The sequence below is a fragment of the Telopea speciosissima genome, chromosome 9 (genome assembly GCF_018873765.1).
Source record: "Telopea speciosissima isolate NSW1024214 ecotype Mountain lineage chromosome 9, Tspe_v1, whole genome shotgun sequence".
NCBI classification, from domain to species: Eukaryota; Viridiplantae; Streptophyta; class Magnoliopsida; order Proteales; family Proteaceae; genus Telopea; species Telopea speciosissima.
Window position 1 is genome coordinate 45,456,354 of NC_057924.1, and position 23,391 is coordinate 45,479,744.

The 23,391-nt window shown below is 40.9% G+C and overlaps 1 protein-coding gene, 1 long non-coding RNA gene and 1 pseudogene across 3 annotated transcripts; 1 reads left to right on the forward strand and 2 right to left on the reverse strand.

The window, feature by feature from the left end:
• Nucleotides 1-299: 299 nt before the first annotated feature.
• LOC122640957 lies at nt 300-18,482 on the forward strand. Its single transcript, XR_006329789.1, has 5 exons — nt 300-311; nt 12,761-12,764; nt 14,816-14,818; nt 15,617-15,621; nt 18,406-18,482. It is a non-coding gene; the product is annotated as an uncharacterized LOC122640957 (long non-coding RNA).
• Nucleotides 2,186-5,465, reverse strand: LOC122640955 (annotated as a pseudogene).
• LOC122640956 (cytochrome P450 736A117-like) lies at nt 4,482-23,172 on the reverse strand. Of its 2 annotated transcripts, XM_043834255.1 has the most exons (3): nt 22,421-23,172; nt 18,296-18,922; nt 4,482-4,491 (listed from the first exon to the last, which is right to left on the reverse strand). In XM_043834255.1, exons 1-2 carry the CDS (start codon nt 23,144-23,146, stop codon nt 18,305-18,307), a joined length of 1,344 nt encoding a protein of 447 aa, XP_043690190.1. In that variant the 5' UTR covers nt 23,147-23,172; the 3' UTR covers nt 4,482-4,491; nt 18,296-18,304. The 2 variants fall into 2 exon arrangements, with proteins under 2 accessions (XP_043690190.1, XP_043690189.1); XM_043834254.1 differs by lacking the exon at nt 4,482-4,491 and having other exon boundaries at nt 18,279-18,922.
• Nucleotides 23,173-23,391: the final 219 nt, after the last annotated feature.

Below are 23,391 nucleotides of genomic sequence, written 5' to 3' on the forward strand. Positions count from 1 at the left end.
GTCCTTCATTCAAATTCCCAGCTAGTCAGGGGAGGATTTGACAATTTTTGTCCAATTTTCGTTTGACAACTTATCATGGGGATGGGGATCATGCTTCATAGGGATGGAGTTGCCACCTAGGATTAGGGCCTAGGACCCGATTGGGTAGCCCTACCCAGCGGGAGTGGACATGGGCTGCAAGATTCCGTATGGTCTGGTCAGAGATCGGGTAAGGGGTCACGTTACAAGTATGGGAAGGTGTTAGGCACCTATCTTGCCCGATTGAATCGGTCTTTCTATTCTACATGCTGAATGTCAAATATTCTCTCCTCGTAAAGTATGCTTAAGATGGCTGTACTGGATGCATTCTATTTACAATATATACACTAAAATAAGAAAACATAGAAAACTACACTGCAATGATGAAAATATAATGATTGTACCTTCACATGAAAATTCCTTGAATATCAGAGGTCCCTTGTCTCAGGCAAAGATGGATGGGCGTATCATCGCCGATTCTTTGGACAGAATTCTGGCTTGATGGAGATGTTCTTCGTTATCTATATACAAACAGAATAACGGTTATGAAAAATGATTCCCGTTACCCGTATGTGGACGGACTAACGACTAGTTTGGGAAGGAAGCACTCATTGCTCAAGTGGGATTATCGGAGGATCTATCCATTTACTAGGATAAACGGCTCACCATCACTCAAAAAAGGTCGAAAAGGGGTAAAAGGGTGTGGACAACCAATTTAGAGGGTCCCCTTTGCCTTATAATCCATGAAAATAGAGGTAGGGGGCCCTCCTATTTATAGGGATACCCCACGGATCACAGCGCAGTAGAAGATTTTTCCACGGCGCAGTGGATGACATCACCCGGGTGACGTTTGTCCTTTTTCACGGTGCTGTGGTAAAATCACCATGACGACGTGGACTAACTTTCACAGTGCCATGGTGAATTACCATGACACCGTGCTCCATGGGCTTATTTGGGCTAGTTTTGGCTTCTTTTGGGCTTCTCAGGGGGTATGGGCACGATGTTTTCCATCCGTGTCTTATTGTCGTCATTGCCAAGGGCGGTGGCAAAAATTCAGTGTCTACAGTCACATCTTGCGGCGGCCTCAGAAAACACGATAAACGATCACCGTCCTCTGGCGATTATAACCCCGACCTTAGATGCCAGTGAAAAACAATGATGACTATGAATCAAGAGACAACGTTTAGGATTTCACAAAATTTATCCATCGTAGATGGCGGCTAAACGGAGCTGCATCTAGCTCCAAATAAAACTCCCGTTGAAGAGAGAACAAAATCTGGCGATCATTATGCCAGTGTTTCAACAAAGAAACAAAGGCTAAAACCCCTTCAACTGAAAAACTGATACATAGCCTTGAAAAACCCCATTATAGGTGATCAAAAGGGATGATTTCGACTATCAAACAGTCCGTTGAATGGTCAAGGTCATCTAGTGAACACTTGGCAGTGCTCCAGACCATTGAACAACAAATAATTTGTCATTCTTATACCAAATAGGGTCCATTAGAAAACGCAGGCATGGTTGCAATCACATAGGGCTGGTTTGCACAGGGGCAGTAACAACCATGGCCATTGCAATTCTTTTGTGCAGTCATCCAAGCAAAAAACAGTTTAAAAAATATCTATTGTATCCTATTGATGCTACCGTTCCAGCTTTGATACCATTGAAAGATTGAATTAAATGCGGAATCGAAACATGGAGATCAATGGGCATAGATCCACAAGAACAAAAAGGCTTAGAAGCTATACTTAGATCCATGGTTGAAGTGGAATGACTCCTCTTGAGTTGGTTCCCATCATGTTCCATCTCTTGTGTTGGTTTTGTCTACCCTCTTCTCAACACACCCTTAGGTTCCTTATGCTCAACACTTAATGGGTCAAAGTGAGTTATTTATATGAGTGAGGGCATGGACCAATCCTATATATAATAAAATTGGGGCTTCATTTTCTATTAAAGGAATGATGTTTTAGATCCATACATAACGTTGCATTTCATACCATTAAGATGTGTTTAATATGATCCAATATTACACTAATGATCACTTACAAATATTAGATCTAGCTCACTCCACCCTTAATCAACACCTCTAAACTGATTTTAGAAACCAAATATTGGACTATGCAAGCCCACCTAAGAGGAATCTTATAATAAGAAGTCACACATTACTATGTGCTGATGAGGTCACCACCTGAGTTACATATCTGGAATAGTTTTGATAGATATTTTAGTTCCTTCTCACTATTAGTAGTGAGGAGTTGCAATAGCAAGAAGAGGAGATTTCAGGTGGCTTGAAATTCCAGGAGCTTCCGTAATATCTAAAGCCTCTCCATTTGCTCCATTAGGCAATGCCCAATCAAATTTGTGCAGAAGATTGGCTAATGCAAGTTCATCGACAGCACTGGCGAAATGGGTTCCAGGGCATCCCCTTCTACCAGCCCCAAACGGGATCAATTGGAAATCATGGCCTTTGAAGTCAATAGAACTACATCATTAAAGAACCTCTTTGGTTTAAACTCTTCTGGGTCATCCCATGATGCGAGATCCCTTCCAATTGCCCAGGCGTTGATGATCACTGTTGTCTTTGCCGGAATGTCATACCCTTTTATTTTGGCTTCTTCAGTTGATTCATGTGGAACCAATAGAGGTATTGGAGGATGCATGCGTAGTGTTTCCTTGATCACAGCTTTCAAATAGTGCATTTGTTCTATGTCATCCTCTTTAATATTTTCTCTACCTGTTGCAAATGCAACCCCTCTTACCTCCTTTTGGACTTCTTCCTTGACTTCTGAATGCTTTAAAAGCCTTGCCATTGTCCATTCTAGGAGTGAATGCGAGGTATCAGTTCCAGCAGCAAACATATCCTACAAGATATGATAAGACATTGAAAATAAATAGGAACATTTCCAGAATATGAAATTAAATTGTAACAGAATCCATTCATATGAGTTGCATCCAAGGGTTAAGTAGAAGGTGGTGGTGCTATTACTGCTTCCATAACATAATTGACTGTTCATTTGGCTTCCGAGTTTGGTGCACATGTATATTCAATATCAATCCATCAAATTTCAAGCCCACTATTCATAGTAAATTCATACAATATAACGTTGTCTCTAAAGAAATTAGATCATCTTGTATTATTATTTCTAAAAGTGCTTTTAGAGTCAAAGTTTCAAAAAGTGTCTTTTGTTCATTCCCTCCTTTTTACCTTCCCTCCATTTTTTGGTTTGAATTTGTTGTGCACTTTTGTGTGCAAGAGGTAATATGGAGTTCAAGAATAGTCTCACATTGATTGTGGAAAAGTAACTTGAGTGGTATATATATATGGTTGGTTTCTTAAGGTGTGAGCCTTTTGGAGAGGTAGTCATCCTTCTCTTTAGTGTGTGGGGGTCTTTGGGGTGCTTTTGAATTGCACGCCGAGCCGGGCCAGGCCGTGGCCGTGGCCTAGGCTGAGGTTGGGGTGTGGGAAGTTTTGCATTTGAGCAACTCTTTTTAGGAATTGTTTCATCTTGGAGGGCTAGGTGCAAGGTCAACCCCGTTGCAGAAGTGGGGGCATCACATCTAAAACCTTAAGGAGAGTATTTGTCAGATACGACTCAACTCACCCTGTTCATGCTTGTTCCTATTTGTGCCGTTTGGAGTTCTCCTCTATGGTTCATGTCTCGGTACTGCTAACAGGTATTTTCTTATTACTGTGTTATAGATTAGTCTTACAGTCTTTGCCTTGTATAACAGATTATCTCTCTCCATGAAACAGAATAGTTTACAGAGATAGATTCAACTATTTCAGTTCCTGAGTCCAGATCCACAACTAATGAACCCATGAAGAAAAGTATGGGTGTCAAAATTGAGACCGAATCGGGCAAATTGGCCTGAACCTAACCAAAATGGTCTGAACCGAATCGCACCGATGTCTTATTGGACATGTTTCGGATTGTGGTATTATAATCCCAAAGTTGAACTGAATCACACCAAAAACCGAAAAAAAAAACCCAAAACCGGCTAAAAATCTGGATCGAAACCAAAAGCAAACCGATCTATCCGATAAGAAACCGATAACAACCTGAAACCCATTGAAAAATCATATTTTTCATAGTTTTTGTATAAATATGAATGTGAAACCGAACCCAAACCGGGCCAAAACAGAAACCGACTGGATAACAAACCGTTACAAGAAACTGATTAACCTCAAACCAAACTGAAATTGAACTTTCTTTATTGGTTTGGTTTTGGATTTACCATTCCTACACCGAAAACAACTCAACCCAAACCGAAACCGGCCTTAACAAGGGCAACATTTGGGCGTATCACCTATCCCACGGTTTAGATTTTCTATATCATACCTTCACATGAATCAAAACCTGCAGGTACTTCAATTCCTGAACCAATTGCAGCTTAAAGGACATAATCTTGGATTCTTTGGACATACTACACAACCAAATGAGATTTTCTCTAAAAATATTTTACTTACCAATACTATGGCTTTGATGTGTTCTCTCCCAAGGGTGATTTCAGCACTCTTATCCTGTTGTATCCGAAGAAGGAAATCCACGAAGTCTTGACCACCACTATCTGCATCATAATTCCCAACATATTCCCTTCTGTTTCCATGGATGTGGTCTTCAATTACTTCATCGAGAAAAGAATCTATCTCTGCAAAAAGTTTCTCCACCCTCTCCTCTAACCCAATTACATAATTCACCCAAGAAAGCCAAGGTATGAAGTCCCCTACATTAAAAACTCCAAGCAGATACCCTAATTCAATCATCATCTTTCTAAACCTCCTTCCACTACCCTCTTCCCCACCATACTTCTTCCCTAGAGCCACTCTATATATTATATCATTTGTTAGAGACATGAGCACCTCACTTAAATCCACCAAAGCTGAGAATGAAGGTGAATTTGAGCAAGACCTTTTGATGTTTTCCATCATCTCTTTCATCTCTTCTTCCCTCACTGGCTGGAGCGATTGAACCCTCTTCGTACTTAGAAGATGGCGAACACAAATTCTGCAAACTTGTCTCTAATACTCCCCGTAAGGTGAGAAGACAATGTCCCTGTGATTGTACAATAGTCGCCTAGCAAAACTCGAAACGGGTCTGCTCGAGAAGATTAGATCATGGGTTTTCAGGATTTCACGAGCTGCTTCAGGTGATGAAACCTCGAGAGTTGGTTTGTTACCGAAGTGCAGAAGCATGAGAGGACCATGGCGTTGAGCCATGGAGTGGAGTCCGCGGTGTGGCAAGGGACCTAATTGATGGAGGTTCCCTATTTTTGGGAGCTTCCATGTGGAAGGTGGTAGGTTGGTTCCCTCCTTGGTTCCTACTCTATTATTTCTGCACAAGAACACAAAGAGGAGAAGAGAGCAAAGAAATAAGGAGAAGAGTTGAAGTAGTAAGCTCAATTGGCCTTGGTGCACTAAGCATTGCAACATATTAGACATCTCTTGTTGCGACTGAATGCAATAGAATATGGAAGAATAGCTCATACATCATATATGGAGGAAACGATTAAGTTCCAACCATTGCTCTGAGACCAAACCGGTCATCCCACCGAATAAATTACCCGGCTGGAATGTAGATGAACCGAACCAAACCAAACCGACACTGTTATACATAGGGCTTTCTTTAAAAGAGTTGATTAATTAGCCTGCTTTTATAAGGCAGGTTTTGAATGGGTTGGAACGGTTTAGTTGATCAAATCAATTGTCCGGATAAGGTTGATTTTGACTACAAATTCTAGGCCGGTTCAACACAAAGTAATCTTCATCTGTAGTGCTGGGGCGTATCTATTTTTTTGGATTACATATTCTTTTTTTTGTGTTTTTTTGTTTTTTTTCGTTTTGGTAATGTTGGATGACATATTCCGACCGCCCTCAGGCCTTCACTTTTTTTTTCTTTTATTTAGGACCACGAATCGATAGGATTGTCCTTGAAAGGCAACATCGAAATTTGGTTATGTGGCTGTCCTTGGAGAACGCACAAAAAAAAGTGGTCTCTGAAGGACGGAAAATCAAGTGGGATTAAACACCTCACCAACCACTTGTAAACTACTTCAGAAAATGACACCATTATGCTAGCTGAAAATGACACCTTCAATTCCATCGACCCCGAATTTTCCAGTGATGTATGAAGTTTGAAAGAGAAAGAAATTGAAGAAGCCAAGGAGGTAAAACCCAAAACTCATTCCTCTCATTGTTTCAAGTTTCACCTCTTTTATTTCCGTTGCAGGACGGGGAGATCAATGGGAAGAGAGTAGGTTAAAGGATGGAGACTTGGGGAGTGTGTCAAGAATGGTTAAAACTCTGTATTATAGATTCATCTCTTCTGTGAATTTTTTGGATACGTCGATATAAATTGATACTTGTTACGACTAAAGCACTATAGCGTCGTAGTGCCATAGCACCATGCTGCTATCTAGTGACAATACCATATTTTACTAATTTTTAAGGGTAAGAGATCGCTATTTGGTCGTGTAGCCTCTGCACCAGCACGAGGGCCAATGAGAGCTTGTGTAAGGGCATCAATATGGATGGATTTTTTTTTATTTCATAGGGGCGGGATGATAAATTTGCATGCTCCTATGCCTTGGCACAAAAACTATGCAACCAAGCAACGTTCTTTTTCCCTATACTTTCTTATTTTTTTAAGGAAAAGTGTTCTTTGTCTGAGAGCACAGCTCCTACACCTGTATGAGAGCCACTCAATGCCTACAATTTGGTTCAATCCATGAGAGGTAGGGTGGATATTTTACACGGAGGAGGAGAGAGACAGCCATATGGGTGTTGGTGCGGGAGCTACATTCCCCGATAAAAAACTCTCTTCCATTTTTTAATTTTTATCAATATGGATTGGTATTGATCGAGCCCGCCCTGACCCAACCTGAGCCCAAATACGGTCTGAGCTGAGTTTTTTAACCCTGAGGGCGAGTTAAGGTTGAAATTTTCACGCACTGGGTTAAGATTGGACCGGGCCAGGGTTGAGGCCTCGAGCTCAGCCCAACCCTATGTTAGGTTATGTTTTACCGTTTAAAATTTTGTTTAGAGTTTAATTATCTATTGAACGAAAGTTGGACAAAAGTATTTAACATTTTATGTTTTTTGGGTGGAAGTGTAAGATAACATCTCACTAGACGCTTTCATTTTCTGTAAAATTGTGACCCAAAGTTACGTGTTCAATTAAAATGCAATGCCAATCATGTGTCTCTTTCTTTAATGCATAAAATCAGGGTCAGGGTTTCAGCCTAGTCAAGGTTGCCACCTAAAACTATTGCTGGATTAAAATGAAATGAATGTTAAATAAAAAATTAAAAGGGGGAGAGCTTTCATACACGGCCATGCATGATGCATGGCCGTGTTTTCATCCGTTGGATGGGGATGATCGTGTACAGGACACGAACCCTCATCCCCATCCACCGGTTGTAGACATGATCGTGCACCATGCACGGGCATGTACGAAATCTTTTGCTTTAAAAAATAATAAAAAAATTTGATAAACACTAAGAGAGGAGAGAGAAGAGGGAAAGGAGAGATAGTTGATTACCACAATGGGTGAAAGAATGAGTGGAATCCAAGTGCCACCTAAGAGGTGTAAGTGAAGCGGACTCTCAGTTCACTTAGGTAAAGATTCATTGGACTCTCAATCCAATATGCAATGTGTCAAAAGTAGGCACCTGACCATGTTTGATAATGTGGACAAATCAAAATCTTTCAGATTTAGATGGGTCCAACTAATTGATAACAAGGACCAGAATAAAGAGAGGATAATTTACACATACTACTCCTGAGGTATAACCAAAGTTTAATTATACCTCTTAGTTTTGGATAATTCTGTGTACCCTTGAGGTTCACAAAAGTTAACATATGCCCCCACTTTGTTAGTTTATGACCAATCATTTAAAAACATGGGGTAAACTGATAAAATTATCCTTGCAAGAAAAAAATAAAATAAAATAAAAAAACCCTGCAACTCATCTTCCCCAAATCGATTGGGGAAGATGAGTTGCAGGTGTGCCTTTCTCTCTCTCTCTCTCCCTCTTGTGAACTTTGGGTTTTGAGAGGTGCAGGAAAGAGGGGAAATATTTTTCTTTTACAGGCCAAAGGTGGACAAAGAAGAAGCTCACAGATCCGACGATGTATAAAGGTTGTACGTCGTTCTTCGGCCGGAATCCGGTGAGAGGGCGGTGGAAGAGAAGCAATCTCCAGTTTCTGGTAAGGAAGGATCGAAGAAAGAAGCTGGCGAAGGTGCGAGTGGTTCCAGTCAGAAAAGCAGCGAAGGTGGCCATGGCAGCCAGGTAGTAACTTCTAAGTTTCCACCAAAATCTAAATCTTCTGGAGTTTTCAGGGTCTGATAATATTGAACTTATTTGGCAATTTGAAGGAAGTGAATATAGAGAAGGAACCCTTGTTGAAGTTCATAGTGATGGGTAGATAAAGCCTTCCAGATCCGGGCAAGAAGAGCAGGCCTTACTGGGGATTTGTGGAGATGGTGACTACGTGGATAGATGATGTGCACCCTGAAGAGTGAAGATTTCGCCCTTAGTGTTAATTTTGAAAGATATTCTCTCTGATGCTGAATCTGCAGCCATGATCTCCACTAACAAGCTCAAACCGGTCGATTTTTACAGGTTAGATTGATTTTATTTTGTTTTCATTTCCTGTGATGTGAAGATTCAGGTTTTAGTCATTAACTCATTCGTTCATTAACAAATTTATGGTTTCAAATTTCCTAATTCCGTCTACTAATGCAGTACTCACTCATTTTTTCTTGTTCTTTGTATAAATTAATGGTGGAGTTTAATTTTGAACTTTGAGAATTGCCGAACCCTTACGTGTTATATAGGACAAGGATACCTGCAACTCATCTTCCCCAATCGATTTGGGGAAGATGAGTTGCAGGGTTTTTTTTTGTTTTTTATTTTTTTCTTTGCAAAGGCAATTTTATCATTTCACCCCATGCTTTTGACGTTGTTAGTGATAAACTGACGGAATGGGTGTATGTGTTGACATTTGTGAACATCAGGGGGGTACGCAGAATTATCCAAAACTGAGGAAATAATTATACTTTCGTTAAACCTCAGGAGTGATATGTGTAAATTACCCAAAAAAAAAAGAATGGTTTGCTAATGCTCTAGATTTGGTGTTGTGGAGGATATGAGGGGTAGCTAGGTTTGAATCTTGATAGAGTTTGAAAACGATAGGATTTGAGTTGTCCCTCACACCTTCTCTGGTGGTGTTGGGTGTTTGTATTTATAGAACAATTTGAACGTCTTTGTGACTGTTACAAGAGATAGAGATATACATGAGTTTGTTATCTACAAACTAGGAGAGAGACGTTTGAAGAGTTTTGGTGTTTGAAGACTCCTCTTTGAAATCCTTAGATGACCGTTGAGGTTGTGCGTTATCACACCCCCTCAAGCGCAACTGGGACTCTTGAACAGTAAGCTTGTCCCTGAGAAATCTGAACCTTGAATGTGATAATGGCTTCGTCATTATATCAGCCGTTTGATCTTGGGCGCACAGGTACCGAACATCTAGTGACTTTTTGGAGACTTGATCACGAACGAAATGATAATCGATTTCGACGTGTTTTGTCCGGGCATGAAGAACCGGATTGGCAGCTAAATAGGTCGCTCCAATATTGTCGCACCAAATTAACGGTGGATTTGGTAGCGTATAGCCCATATCACGAAGAAGGAATTGTATCCATATCAGTTCAGAAGCCGCATTTGCAATACCCTTGTATTCGGACTCAGTGCTGGAGCGTGCAACAGTCGGTTGCTTTTTGGAACTCCATGAAATCAGATTTGGACCAAAATAGACACAGAAACCACTGGTAGATCTGTGATCATCGGGACACCCTGCCCAGTCAGCATCAGTGTATGCAGTGATGTCCATCTGTGGAACGGCTCTAAGTGAGAGTCCATAATTGATTGTGCCTTTGATATACTGAAGAATACGTTTGTCTGCCATCCAATGGTCCGTTGTTGGACTATGCATAAATTGGCACACTTTGTTGACTGAAAATGACAGGTCTGGCCGTGTCAAGGTAAGGTATTGCAGGGCACCAACCGTGCTTCTGTATAGGGTTGCATCAGAGAATTCAGACCCTGTGTCCTTCGTGAGCTTCGAACCTGACGGAGCCATAGGCGTAGAGCATGGCTTCGAGTCCATCATGCTGGTTCGGTTGAGCAAGTCTGTGGCATACTTTTCTTGGGTCAAGTGAACCCCAGTGCTAGAGTGACTTGCTTCAATGCCAAGAAAATAATTCAACCGTCCAAGATCTTTGATAGCAAATTCAACCCCCAATTTCGAAATGAGAGAAGAGATGCTAACGGAATCGGTGCCTGTGACTATTATATCGTCAACATAGACGAGTACCAAGAGTAGGTGTCTTGCCGCTCGTTGAACAAATAGTGATGAGTCGGCCTGTGATGCTTTAAAGCCAATGGACATAAGATATGTGCTTAAGCGATGATACCAGGCCCTAGGTGCCTGTTTAAGCCCATATAGCGCCTTGCGCAAGTAACAAACATGATTAGGGTGTCTGCTATCAACGAACCCTTGTGGTTGTACCATAAACACCTTCTCGCTAGTTAGGTTGCCATTTAAAAAGGCATTCGAACATCTAATTGCCGAATGCCCCAAGCGTATGTGACGCAAGGGAGAGAACAAGGCGTATCGTAGTGGGTTTAACCACGGGATGAATGTCTCATCGTAGTCAAAGCCAGGCTCTTGAGTGAAACCTTTAGCAACCAAACGTGCTTTGTATCGGTCAATAGTACCATCAGACTTGGTCTTGACCCTATAAATCCACTTGCACCCAACTACATTCATTGAAGGTTGATATGGTACTAGCTCCCACGTCCCATTTCTGACCAATGCATTGAATTCTGCGGCCATGGCTTCTCGCCATTGCGGATCCTTATTGGCTGTGGTGAAACATGACGGTTCAGAGGGTGCGGTATTGGGTGATGTGGGTTGACAGATGGTTTGTAAATCAGAGTTGAAGGCTCTCGGTTTTCTAATATTATTTTTGGACCGAGTTTGCATCGGATGAGTGGAGATAGGATTGGGCTGATTGGGTGGAATGTTTCCAAGTGGTGGTGATGGTGGACCTATTATGGAGGTAGGGGGTTCAACTTGAGGTGGTGGTGGGGAGGGAACAATTGGCGATTGAGTTGATTGGATTGATGGTGGTATGGTGGTAGGGGCTGGGTTAGGTAAAATTGGTGCATTGATTCTTGTTTGCACCCCCTGAGTCACATTGGGTATGGGTAATGGTAAAATGACGGGTAGATATGACTTGGGAACGAAATTTTGTACAGGTAAAGGATCCACAAATGGGTACTTGTTCTCATTAAACACCACATGGCGCGAAATGTATATGCGGTCTGTGGGACGATGAAGGCACTTATATCCCTTGTGTTGAGTGGAATAACCAAGGAACACACATGGCAACGATCGATTATCCAACTTGTGCTGTTGATATGGGCGTAGCCAAGGGTAACACGCAGATCCAAAAACCCGCATAATGCTATAATCTGGTGCCTTCTTAAAGAGTTTCTCATATGGAGAAATATTCTTCAATACTGGTGTGGGCATTCTATTGAGTAAATAAACTACCGTGCTAAACGCATGATCCCAATAGGTTTTGGGAATATTGGCTCTTGTCAAGAGCGCAAGTCCAGAATCAACAATGTGCCTATGCTTTCTTTCAACAATTCCATTCTGTTCTTGTGTGTGTGGACAAGAATATCGATGCAAAATGCCATTTGCTGCCAAATAATCTTTGAATTTCCTGAATTCACCTCCACCATCGGACTGAAAGCTTTTGATTTTAACTCCAAAATAGTTCTCCACCTGTGCTTTAAAAATAAGAAAAGTAGAGAGAGCTTCTGATTTGGCAGTTAGTGGGAACAACCATGTGTAACGGCTATAATCATCCACAAAAGAGATATAATATTTAAAACCAGTGAGAGAAGGCAGTGGAGATGGACCCCATAAATCTGAATAAATTAATTCCAATGGTGCATTACAACGAGAAAATGAATTACTGAAAGGCAAACGACTAGACTTGCTCAACTGGCAAGGTTCACAAAACTTAGAAGAGAAAGAAGAAGAGTCCATAGGTAAGGCATGCTTTGAGATAATTGAGGACACTATACGTTGAGCAGGGTGCCCAAAACGATCATGCCATACTATTGTAGGAACTCTTACACCAACATAGCCAGTGGTGGAATTGGAAGGACTTGAAATAGACGATCGAACAGCAGAGAAAGCTGATTTATTTGAAGCAGTTGCACCATTGAGAAGGTAGAGACCATTCTTACTCTGGCCGCGCATGAGGAGGTTCCCCGATTATCGATCCTTTACACAACAAAAATTAGGGTGAAACTCAAATATACAGTCATTATCTTTGGTAAATTGAGACACAGAGAGTAGATTTTTCTGTATATTTGGAACATGAAAAACATTTTTGAGTGCAAAGGAAGATAAAGGAGTGCGCAAAGTAGAGGAACCGACATGAGAAATAGGCAAACCTGAACCATTTGCTACCCGGACTTGATCGGTGCCATTATAGGTGGAAGGGCTGGAGAGATTGGCCAGGTCAGATGTGAGATGATGTGTAGCGCCAGAATCTGGATACCAGGCGGCATCAGGTGCAACAGTTGGTGAAGCAGCATACATAGCAGTAGGTTGATTCTGTTGTCTGATATTTGGATTGAACCTTTGATAGCATCGAAGCGCTGTATGACCAGGTTTATTACACACTTGGCAGTGCACTGTGGGCCGACTTTCCATGTGATCATAGTAGAACCAACCACGGCCTCTTCCACGGCTGCGTCCTCGTCCTCTGTAGGAGGAAGAAGGAGTTGTATTATTCTCTTTTACAGCAACATTGGCACTAGGTGCTGTTGGAACTACTTCAGTTGCGCGACTTTGCAAGACAACTTCTTGGTTGTTGAGAATGCCAAGGAAATCATCCAACGGCAGGGGTTCAAGTCTTGAAGTGATCGACGTTACGAACCCATCATATTCAGGACCTAGGCCGTTTAATATACTGAGCACCATTTGATAATCAGGAACTGGGTGTGCCGCGGCAGCAAGATGAGCAGCCAACGTTTTGGCCTGTTGAACATATTCAGCAACAGTAGATGTTCCTTTCTTCATGGATCGAAGTTGGAATTCAAGTTGCATGACCCGAGCTTGTGATTGGGATGCAAAATGCTTCTCAAGAGCATTCCAAACCTCATGAGAGGTGTTCAAACCAACCACCAAAGAGAAGACTGATTCGGTGAGAGTAGAAATGAGGCAACAGAGGAGCATTTGGTCTTGTTGCTGCCATGTCACATATTCTAGATTGGCCACGGTTGTGGAGGCAGCAATGGTAGTGTCGGCAGCGGCAGTCGGCGCTGCCAGGATAGTGGTGGGTGGGCATGGATACGTTCCATCAACGTATTTGAGATAACCATGGAGCCGAAAGAGAGGTAAGAATTGAGCTCGCCACAACAGATAATTATTCTTATCAAGCTTGATCTGGAGAATATGAGAGATATTTCCTCCAAAACCAAAAGGAGTTGATGGAGAGAGAGAGGTTAGGGAAGACGAAGCAGAGGAAGCCAACGAAGACGAAGTGGCCATGACGACTCTCTCTTTTTTTTTTTAAATTTGAAAGGAGAGAAAGAAGGGAGGATCGTGTGCTAAGCAACTAGCAGGCTGATACCATGATAGAGTTTGAAAACGATAGGATTTGAGTTGTCCCTCACACCTTCTCTGGTGGTGTTGGGTGTTTGTATTTATAGAACAATTTGAACGTCTTTGTGACTGTTACAAGAGATAGAGATATACATGAGTTTGTTATCTACAAACTAGGAGAGAGACGTTTGAAGAGTTTTGGTGTTTGAAGACTCCTCTTTGAAATCCTTAGATGACCGTTGAGGTTGTGCGTTATCAAATCTCATATTCACAACAAGAAATTGGGAATGAGTTCAACTTTCATCCCTTCATTTTGCCCCCATAGACACTGCTCCATCTAAATCTGGAATGCCAAACTCTGCCCTGAAACAATTGCAGCTTAAAGGACATAATCTTGGATTCCTTGGACATATAAACTACCTAACCAAATGAGATTTTTCTCTAAAAATATTGGACTTACCAGTACTATGGCTTTGATGTGTTCAATCCCATGGGTGATTTCAGCACTCTTATTCTATTGCATCTGAAGAAGGAAGTCTACGAAGTCTTTACCACCACCATCTACATCATAATTTCCAACATATTCCCTTCTCTTTCCATGGATGTGGTCTTCAATTACTTCATCGAGAAAAGAATCTCTCTGCAATATTTTTCTCCACCCTCTCCTCCAACCCAATTACATAATTCACCCAACCAAGCCAAGGTATGAAGTCACCTACATTACAAATTCCAAGCAGATACCCTAATTCAATAATCATCTTTCCAAACCTCCTTCCTCTACCCTCTTCCCCACCATATTTCTTCCCTAGAGCCACTCTACATAGTATATCATTTGTTAGAGACATGAGCACCTCACTTAAATCCACCAAAGTTGAGAATGAAGGTGAATTTGAGCAAGACCTTTTGATGTTTTCCATCATCCCTTTCACCTCTTCTTCCCTCACTGGCTGGAGCGATTGAACCCTCTTCATACTTAGAAGCTGGTGAACACAAATTCTGCGAACTTGTCTCCAATACTCCCCCGTAAGGTGCGAAGGCAACGTCCTTGTGATTGTACAATAGTCGCCTAGCAAAACTCAAATCGGGTCTGCTCGAGAAGATTAGATCGTGGGTTTTCAAGATTTCATGAGCTACATCAGGTGATGAAACCACGAGAGTGGGTTTGCTACCGAAGTGCAGAAGCATGAGAGGACCATGGCGTTGAGCCAAGGAGTGTAGTGCGTGGTGTGGCAAGGGACCTAGCTAATTGATGGAGGTTCCCTATTATTGGGAACTTCCATGGGGAAGGTGGAAGGTTGGTTCCCTCCTTGGTTCCTACTCTATTATTTCTGCACAAGAACACAAAAGAGGAGAAGAGAGCAAAGAAATAAGGAGAAGGGTTGAAGTAGTAAGCTCAATTGGCCTTCTTGGTTCACTAACCATTGCAACATATTAGACATCTCTTGTTGCGACTGAATGCAATAGAATATGGAAGAATAGCTCATACATCATATATAGAGGAAACGATTAAGTTCCAACCATTGCTCTGAGACCAAACCGGTCACCCCGCCGAATAAATTACCCGGCTGGAATGTGGATGAACCAAACCAAACCGACACTGTTATACATAGGGCTTTCTTTAAAAGAGTTGATTAATTAACCTGGTTTTATAATGCAGATTTTGATTGGGTTGGAACGGTTTAGTTGACCAAATCAATTACCCGGGTAAGGTTGATTCTGACTACAAATTCTAGGCCGGTTCAGCACAAAGTAATCTTAATCTTCAGTGCTGGGGAGTGTCTATTTCTTAGATCACATATTCCGACCCCTCAGGCCCTCACGAATAGATAGGCTTGTCCTTGAAAGGCAACATCAAAGTCTGGTTATGTGGCTCTCCTTGGAGACCCTCAGATCAAAGAACAAAAGAAGTGGTATCTGAAGGACGGAAAATTAAGTGGGATTAAACACTTCTGAGTTCTGACCAACCATCTGTGGCTAAGTGGCGTATCATTCTTGCATTGACGCTCTCCATGAAAAATAGCATAGGGCTTTTTCTTTTTTATGAAATAAATTAATATTTTTCTTGAAATTTTTTGTATTAAAATAATTAAGGTAAATTACACATCACCCCTTGGTTTTCAAACAAAACTCAAATCACCCTTGGCTTTTGAAAATACTCATCCGCCCCCTCTCTACAGTAATGGAGTTAACTTAAATAAAATAAAAAAAATAAAAAGACAAATTTAATCTAAAATTTTAACTTTTTAAATTTGACTTTTCATTTTCACTTTTCATCTCTTTCCTCCTTTACAAGGGTAAAATCATAAATCAACATTGATCAAGGGTAGTTTAAGGATTTAAATTTATTTAACTGGCTGACATCATCACTTAACAGCATAAGACTAACGGTAGGGACTAATTTTTCATAGTAGGGTCTATTACAAGAGGTGATTTGAGTATTTTCAAAAACTAAGGGATGATTTGAGTTTCATTTGAAAACTAGGGGGTGATGTGTAATTTACCCAAATAATTATAAATATTGTTTTCAAATTTTTTAAATTTTTTGTACCAAAAAAATTCTTATCGTATCGTAGAAGTTGGATTTTAATACATGAGTAGAATTTTAGTCCAAAAAATAAAAAATAAAACATTGGTACAAGTTTTTTTTTTGGGTACATGAAAGATATATTTTTTCAGGGAAAAACATCGCTTACTAGGCCAATAGCCCTTGCGCCTAGACTCATGGGAGTGTGAAATGACCGCCCCATCTCCATGAAAAGGAAGCTTCAGATTCATATTGGTCCTGGGTTGAGAACGGGAATTGAACTCTATGAGATCTAATCTCCCGTTGTTCCTCAGTAGCTCAATGGTAGAGCAGTCGGCTATTAACCGACTGATCGTACCCCTGTCCATCAGTGTTCCTTTTATACCTCGGGTTGGTTTGAACCCACTTGGGTGGATGGTGAGTTGTTATTGCCCCACAGGGTTGGGTCGGTTAAAGTGACTCACTTGGTTGGAAGTGAATAAAAGGCTTAATATCTTAAGTACATTAAGTGATATGGGACTCAAAGGGCCCCACCTAATTGTCAGAGCTTTCATGTTGCCCTGCCACGTGTATATGTATATTTTATATATAACAGATGCCCCCCACTTCCTTTACCATAAAAGAGGGGGAGGGATAAGGGAGTAAAATAAAGAAATTTTATTTGGAACGTGCCCTTTGGAACCGAACACTTGGTGAGAAAAGTTCACCGAGAATGCTATGCAAGACGAAACATTTAGACAATGAAAGATATTTCTCTATTATCAAAGTGTCAAATTGTAGTATACAAGCATAATCATGATTCGGATCTTTGATAGGTAATGCCTGACTTGTTGTGATATTACGAGAAAAATGGTCTGAGGATTAGGATCCTCGATAGGTGTGAAGTTGGGCATTACGAGTAATATGATCTGAGGATTTAGATCCTTGGTAGGTAGTGCCGGCTTCATTGACATGGCATTACGAGCAAAATGGTCTGGGGATTTGAATCCTTGGTAGGTAACACCCATCTTTATTGTCGTGGCATTACGAGCTATATGGTCCGAGGATTAGGATCCTAGGTAGGTAATGCTCGGCTTCCCTGCCGTGGCAATACGAGAAATATGGTCCAAGGATTTGGATCCTAGACAGGTAATGCCCGGATTCACTGCTGTGGCATTAAGAGCTATATGGTCCGAGGATTAGGATCCTCGGCAGATAATGCCCGGCTTCCCTGTCGTGGTAATACGAGCAATATGGTCCGAGGATTTGGATCCTAGAGGTAATGCCTGACTTCACTGCCGTGGCACTTCAGTTTGTCATTGTATGCCTAATCCTTTTCTTTGAAAGTTGAATTACAAAGTCATGGGAGATAGAGCTTTGGACAAACAAAAGATATTTCTCTATAGTTAATGCCCGACTTTCCTACAGTGACATTACAAATATAATGACCCTCTATCATTTATTTGAAGTGACAACCACCGCCGCCAAAATTATTAATGCTTTTGATAGTTCGAGGACCATGTCAACTTTGGTTTGAATCTCTTGAGGAGTTTTTTATCTTGAGAAATGGAAACTCTAACTTGCGCCTTAGAAATCTTTTTGTAAAGGATCCATGGTTGAAGTGGAATGGCTCCTCTTGAGTAGGTTCTTATCACTGTTCCATCTCTTGTGTTGGCTTTGTCTACCCTCTTCTCAACACACCCTTAGGTTCCTTATGCTCAACACTTAATGGGCCAGAGTGAGCTATTTATATGAGTGAGAACAGAGACCAATCCTATAATAAAATTGGGGCTACCTTTCCCATTAAAAGAATGATGCTTTAGATCCACACAAAACATTGCATTTCATACCATTAAGGTGTGCTTAATATGATCCAATACTACACTAATGATCACTTACAAATATTAGATCTAGCTCACTCCACCCTTAGTCAACACCTCTAAACCGATTTTAGAAACCAAATATTGGACTATGCAAGCCCACCTAAGAGGAAATCTTACAATAAGAAGTCACACATGACTATGTGCTGATGTGATCACTAATGAGTTACATGGAGTAGTTTACATAGAAATTTTAGATACTTCTCACCATTAGTAGTGAGGAGTTGCAACAGCAAGAAGAGGAGATTTCAGGTGGCTTGAAATTCCAGGAGCTTCTGTAATATCTAAAGCCTCTCCATGTGCTCCATTAGGCAATGCCCAATCAAATTTGTGCAGAAGATTGGCTAATGCAAGTTCAACGACAGCAATGGCGAAATGGGTTCCAGGGCATCCTCTTCTACCAGCCCCAAATGGGATCAATTGGAAATCACGGCCTTTGAAGTCAATAGAACTAGCATCGTTAAAGAACCTCTTTGGTTTAAACTCTTCTGGGTCAATCCATGATGTAGGATCCCTTCCAATTGCCCAGGCATTGATGATCACTGTTGTCTTAGCTGGAATGTCATACCCTTTTAATTTGGCTTCTTCAGTTGATTCATGTTGAAATAGAGGGATTGGAGGATGCAGGCGTAGCGTCTCCTTGATCACTGCTTTCAAATAGTGCATTTGTTCTATGTCATCCTCTTTAATATTTTCTCTACCTGCTGCAAATGCAACCGCTCTTACCTCCTTTTGGATTTCTTCCATGAATTCTGGATGCTTTAAAAGCCTTGCCATTGTCGATTCTAGGAGTGAATGAGAGGTTTCAGTTCCAGCAGAAAACATGCCCTACAAGATTTGATAAAGACATTGAAAATAAATAGTAACGTTTCTATTACAGAATATGAAACAAAATTGTAACGAAATCCATTCATATGAGTTGCATCCAAAGGTTAAGTAAGCCAAATAGAATTTGCTAAGTGACAAGAAATGTTAAAAGAACCAATACAAGGGCACCATTAATGCTGATTTAATGGGCGTCTCACCTATCCCACGGTTTAGATTGTCTATATCATACCTTCATATGAATCAAAACCAGGTAAACTACTTCAAAAAATGACCCGAAACTCAGCCCTCTCTTTGGTTCAAGTTTCACCTCTTTTATTTCAGTTGCAGGACGGGGAGATCAATGGGAAGAGAGTAGGTTAAAGGATGGAGACTTGGGGGTGTGTCAAGAATGGTTAAAACTCTATTGTAGAATCATCTCTTCGGTGAATTTTTTGGATACGTCGATACAAATTGATACTTGTTACGATTAAAGCACTGTAGCGTCGTAGTGCCATAGCATCATGCCGCTATCTAGTGACAATACAATTTTTTATTAATATTTAAGGGTAAGAGATCGTTGCTTGGTCGTGTAGCCCCTGCACCAGCATGAGGGCCAATGAGAGCTTGTGTAAGGACATCAACATGGATGGATTTTTTATTTCATAGGGGTGGGATGGTAAATTTGAATGCTCCTGTGCCTTGGCACAAAAACTATGCAACCAAGCAACGTTCTTTTTCCCCATATTTTATTATTTTTTAAGGAAAAGTGTTCTTTGTCTGAGAGCACAGCTCCTACACCTGTATGAGAGCCACTCAATGCCTACAATTTGGTTCAATCCATGAGGGGTAGGGTGGATATTTTACAGGGAGGAGGAGAGAGACAGACACATGGGTGTTGATGTGGGAGCTACACTCCTCAATAGAAAACTCTCTTTCATTTTTTAATTTTTATCACTATGTATTGGTATTGATCAAGCCCGCCTTGACCCAACCTGAGCCCAAATATGGCCCGAGCTGAATTTTTCAACCCTAAGGGCGGGTTAGGGTTGAAATTTTCAGGCACTGGGTCAGGACTGGACCAGGCCAGTGTTGAGGCCTCGGGCACAGCCCTATCCTATGTTAGGTTATGCTTTACATTTTACAATTTTGTTTAGAGTGTAATTATCTATTGAACGAAAGTTAGACAAAAGTATTTACCATTTTATGTTTTTGGGTGGAAGTGTAAGATAACATCTCACTAGACGCTTTCATTTTCTGTAGAATTGAGACCCAAAGTTATGTGTTCAAAATGCGATGCCAATCATGTGTCGTTTTTATTAATGCATAAAATCGATTGGCCCCTATTTCAACCTAGTAAAGGTTGCTACCTAATACTATTTCCAAATTAAAATGAAATGAATGTTAAATAAAAAATTAAAAGGGAGAGAGTTTTCATACATGGCCATGCATGATGCACGGTCTTGTTTTCATCCGTTGGATGGGGATGATTGTGTACAGGACACGACCCCTCATCCCCATCTACCGATTGTAGATAAGATCGTGCGCCATGTATGATCGTGTACGAAACCTTTTGCCTTAAAAAATAATAAAAAAATTTGCTAAACACTAAGAGAGGAGAGAGAGGAGGGAAAGGAGAGATAGTCGATTACCCCAATGGGTGAAAGAATGAGTAGAATCAATGAATGGAATCCATGTGTCGCCTAAGAGGTGTAAGTGAAGCGGACTGTCAATTCACATAGGTAAAGATTCACTGGACTCTCAATCGAATATGCCATGCGTCAGAAGTATGCACCCGACCATGTTTGATTATGCGGACAAATCAAAATCTTTCATATTTAGATGGGTCCAACTAATTGATAACATGGATCAAAAAAGAAAAATGGTAATTTACACATACCATCCCCGAGGTTTAACGAAAGTATAATTATATCCTCTAGTTTTGGATAATTTATGTACCGCTAGAAGGTTCACAAAAGTTAACACATGCCCCCCATTTCGTTAGTTTATGACTAACAACGTTAAAAATATAGGTTTAAGTTTAACTGATAAAATTGCCCTTACAAGAAAAAAAAGAAACAAACCCCTACAACTCATCTTCCCCAATCGATTCGGGGAAGATGAGTTGCAGGGATCGCTTTCTCTCTCTGTCTCTCTCTCTCTCTCCCTCTTGTAAAGTTTGGATTCTTTTTTTCCCTTTTTGTTCCTGTTCCATATGTTGAATTCTTCAAGTTTCTGAAGGCTAATATAGGGATTAGGTTTTGAGAGGTGCAAGAAAGAGGGGAATATTCTTTTTTTACAGACCAAAGGTAGACAAAGAAGAAGCTTACAGATCCGACGATGTACAAAGGTTGTACGTCGTTCTTCGGCTGGATCCCGGCGAGAAGGCAGTGGAAGAGAAGCAATCTCCAGTTTCTGGTAAGGAAGGACCAAAGAAAGAAGCTAGCGAAGGTGCGAGTGGTTCTAGTCAGAAAAGCAGCGAAGGTGGCCATGGCAGCCAGGTAGTAACTTCTAAGTTTCCACTAAAATCTAAATCTTCTGGAGTTTTCAGGGTCTGATAATATTGAACTTATTTGGCAATTTTTGGAAGTGAATATAGAGAAGGAATCGTTGTTGAGGTTCATAGTGATGGATAGATAAAGCCTTCCAGATCCGGGCAAGAAGAGCAGACCTTACTGGGGATTTGTGGAGATGATGACTACGAGGATAGATGATGCGCACCCTGAAGAGTGAAGATTTCGCCCTTAGTATTAATTTTGAAAGATATTCTCCTTGTAGCTGAATTTGTAACCATGATTTCCACTAACAAGCTCAAATCGGTCGATTTTTACAGGTTAGATTGATCTTTTTGTTTTCATTTCCTATGATGTGAAGATTCAGGTTTTAGTCATTAACTCATTCGTTCATTAATAAATTTATGGTTTCAAATTTCCTAATTCCGTTTACTAATGCAGTACTCACTCATTTTTTCTTGTTCTTTGTATAAATTAATGGCGGAGTTTAATTTGAACTTTGAGAATTGCAGAACCCTTACGTGTTATATCGGACAAGGATACCTGCAACTCATCTTCCCCAATCGATTTGGGGAAGATGAGTTGCAGGGTTTTTTTTTGTTTTTTATTTTTTTCTTTGCAAGGGCAATTTTATCATTTCACCCTATGCTTTTGACGTTGTTAGTGATAAACTGACGGAATGGATGTATGTGTTGACATTTGTGAACATCAGGGGGATACGCAGAATTATCCAAAACTGGGGAAATAATTATACTTTCGTTAAACCTCAGGAGTGCTATGTGTAAATTACCCAATAAAAAAACCGAATGGTTTGGTAATGCTCTAGATTGGTGTTGCGGAGGATATGAGGGGTAGCTAGGTTTGAATCTCATATTCACAACACGAAATTGGGAATGAATTCAACTTTCATCCCTTCATTTTGTCCCCATAAAAGGACATAATCTTGGATTCCTTGAACATATAAACTACCTAACAAAATGAGATTTTTCTCTAAAAATATTGGACTTACCAGTACTATGGCTTTGATGTGTTCTATCCCAAGGGTGATTTCAGCACTCTTATCCTGTTGCATCCGAAGAAGGAAGTCCACGAAGTCTTTGCCACCACCATCTGCATCATAATTTCCAACATATTCCCTTCTCTTTCCATGGATGTGGTCTTCAATTACTTCATCGATAAAAGAATCTATCTCTGCAAAATTTTTCTCCACCCTCTCCTCCAACCCAATTACATAATTCACCCAACCAAGCCAAGGTATGAAGTCACCTACATTAAAAATTCCAAGCAGATACCCTAATTCAGTAAACATCTTTCTGAGTCTTCTTCCACTACCCTCTTCCCCACCATACTTCTTCCCTAGAGCCACTCGACTTGTTATATCATTTGTTAGAGACATGAGCACCTCACTTAAATCCACCAAAGCTGAGAATGAAGGTAAATTTGAGCAAGACCTTTGGATGTTTTCCATCATCTCTTTCACCTCTTCTTCCCTCACTTGCTGGAGTGATTGAACCCTCTTCGTACTTAGAAGCTGGAGAACAAAAATTCTGCGAACTTGTCTCCAATACTCCCCGTAAGGTGCGAAGACAATGTCCTTGTGATTGTACAATAGTTGCCTAGCAAAACTTGAATCGGGTCTGTTCGAGAAGATTACATCATGGGTTTGCAGGATTTCACGAGGTGCATCAGGTGATGAAACCACGAGAGTTGGTTTGTTACCAAAGTGCAGAAGCATGAGAGGACCATGGCGTTGAGCCAAGGAGTGGAGTGCGTGGTGTGGCAAGGGACCTAATTGATGGAGGTTCCCTATTATTGGGAGCTTCCATGGGGAAGGTGGTAGGTTGGTTCCTACTCTATTTTTTCTGCACAAGAACACAAAGAGGAGAAGAGAGCAAAGAAATAAGGAGATGGGTTGAGGTAGTAAGCTCAATTGGCCTTGGTGCACTAACCATTGCAACAAAATTAGACATCTCTTGTTGC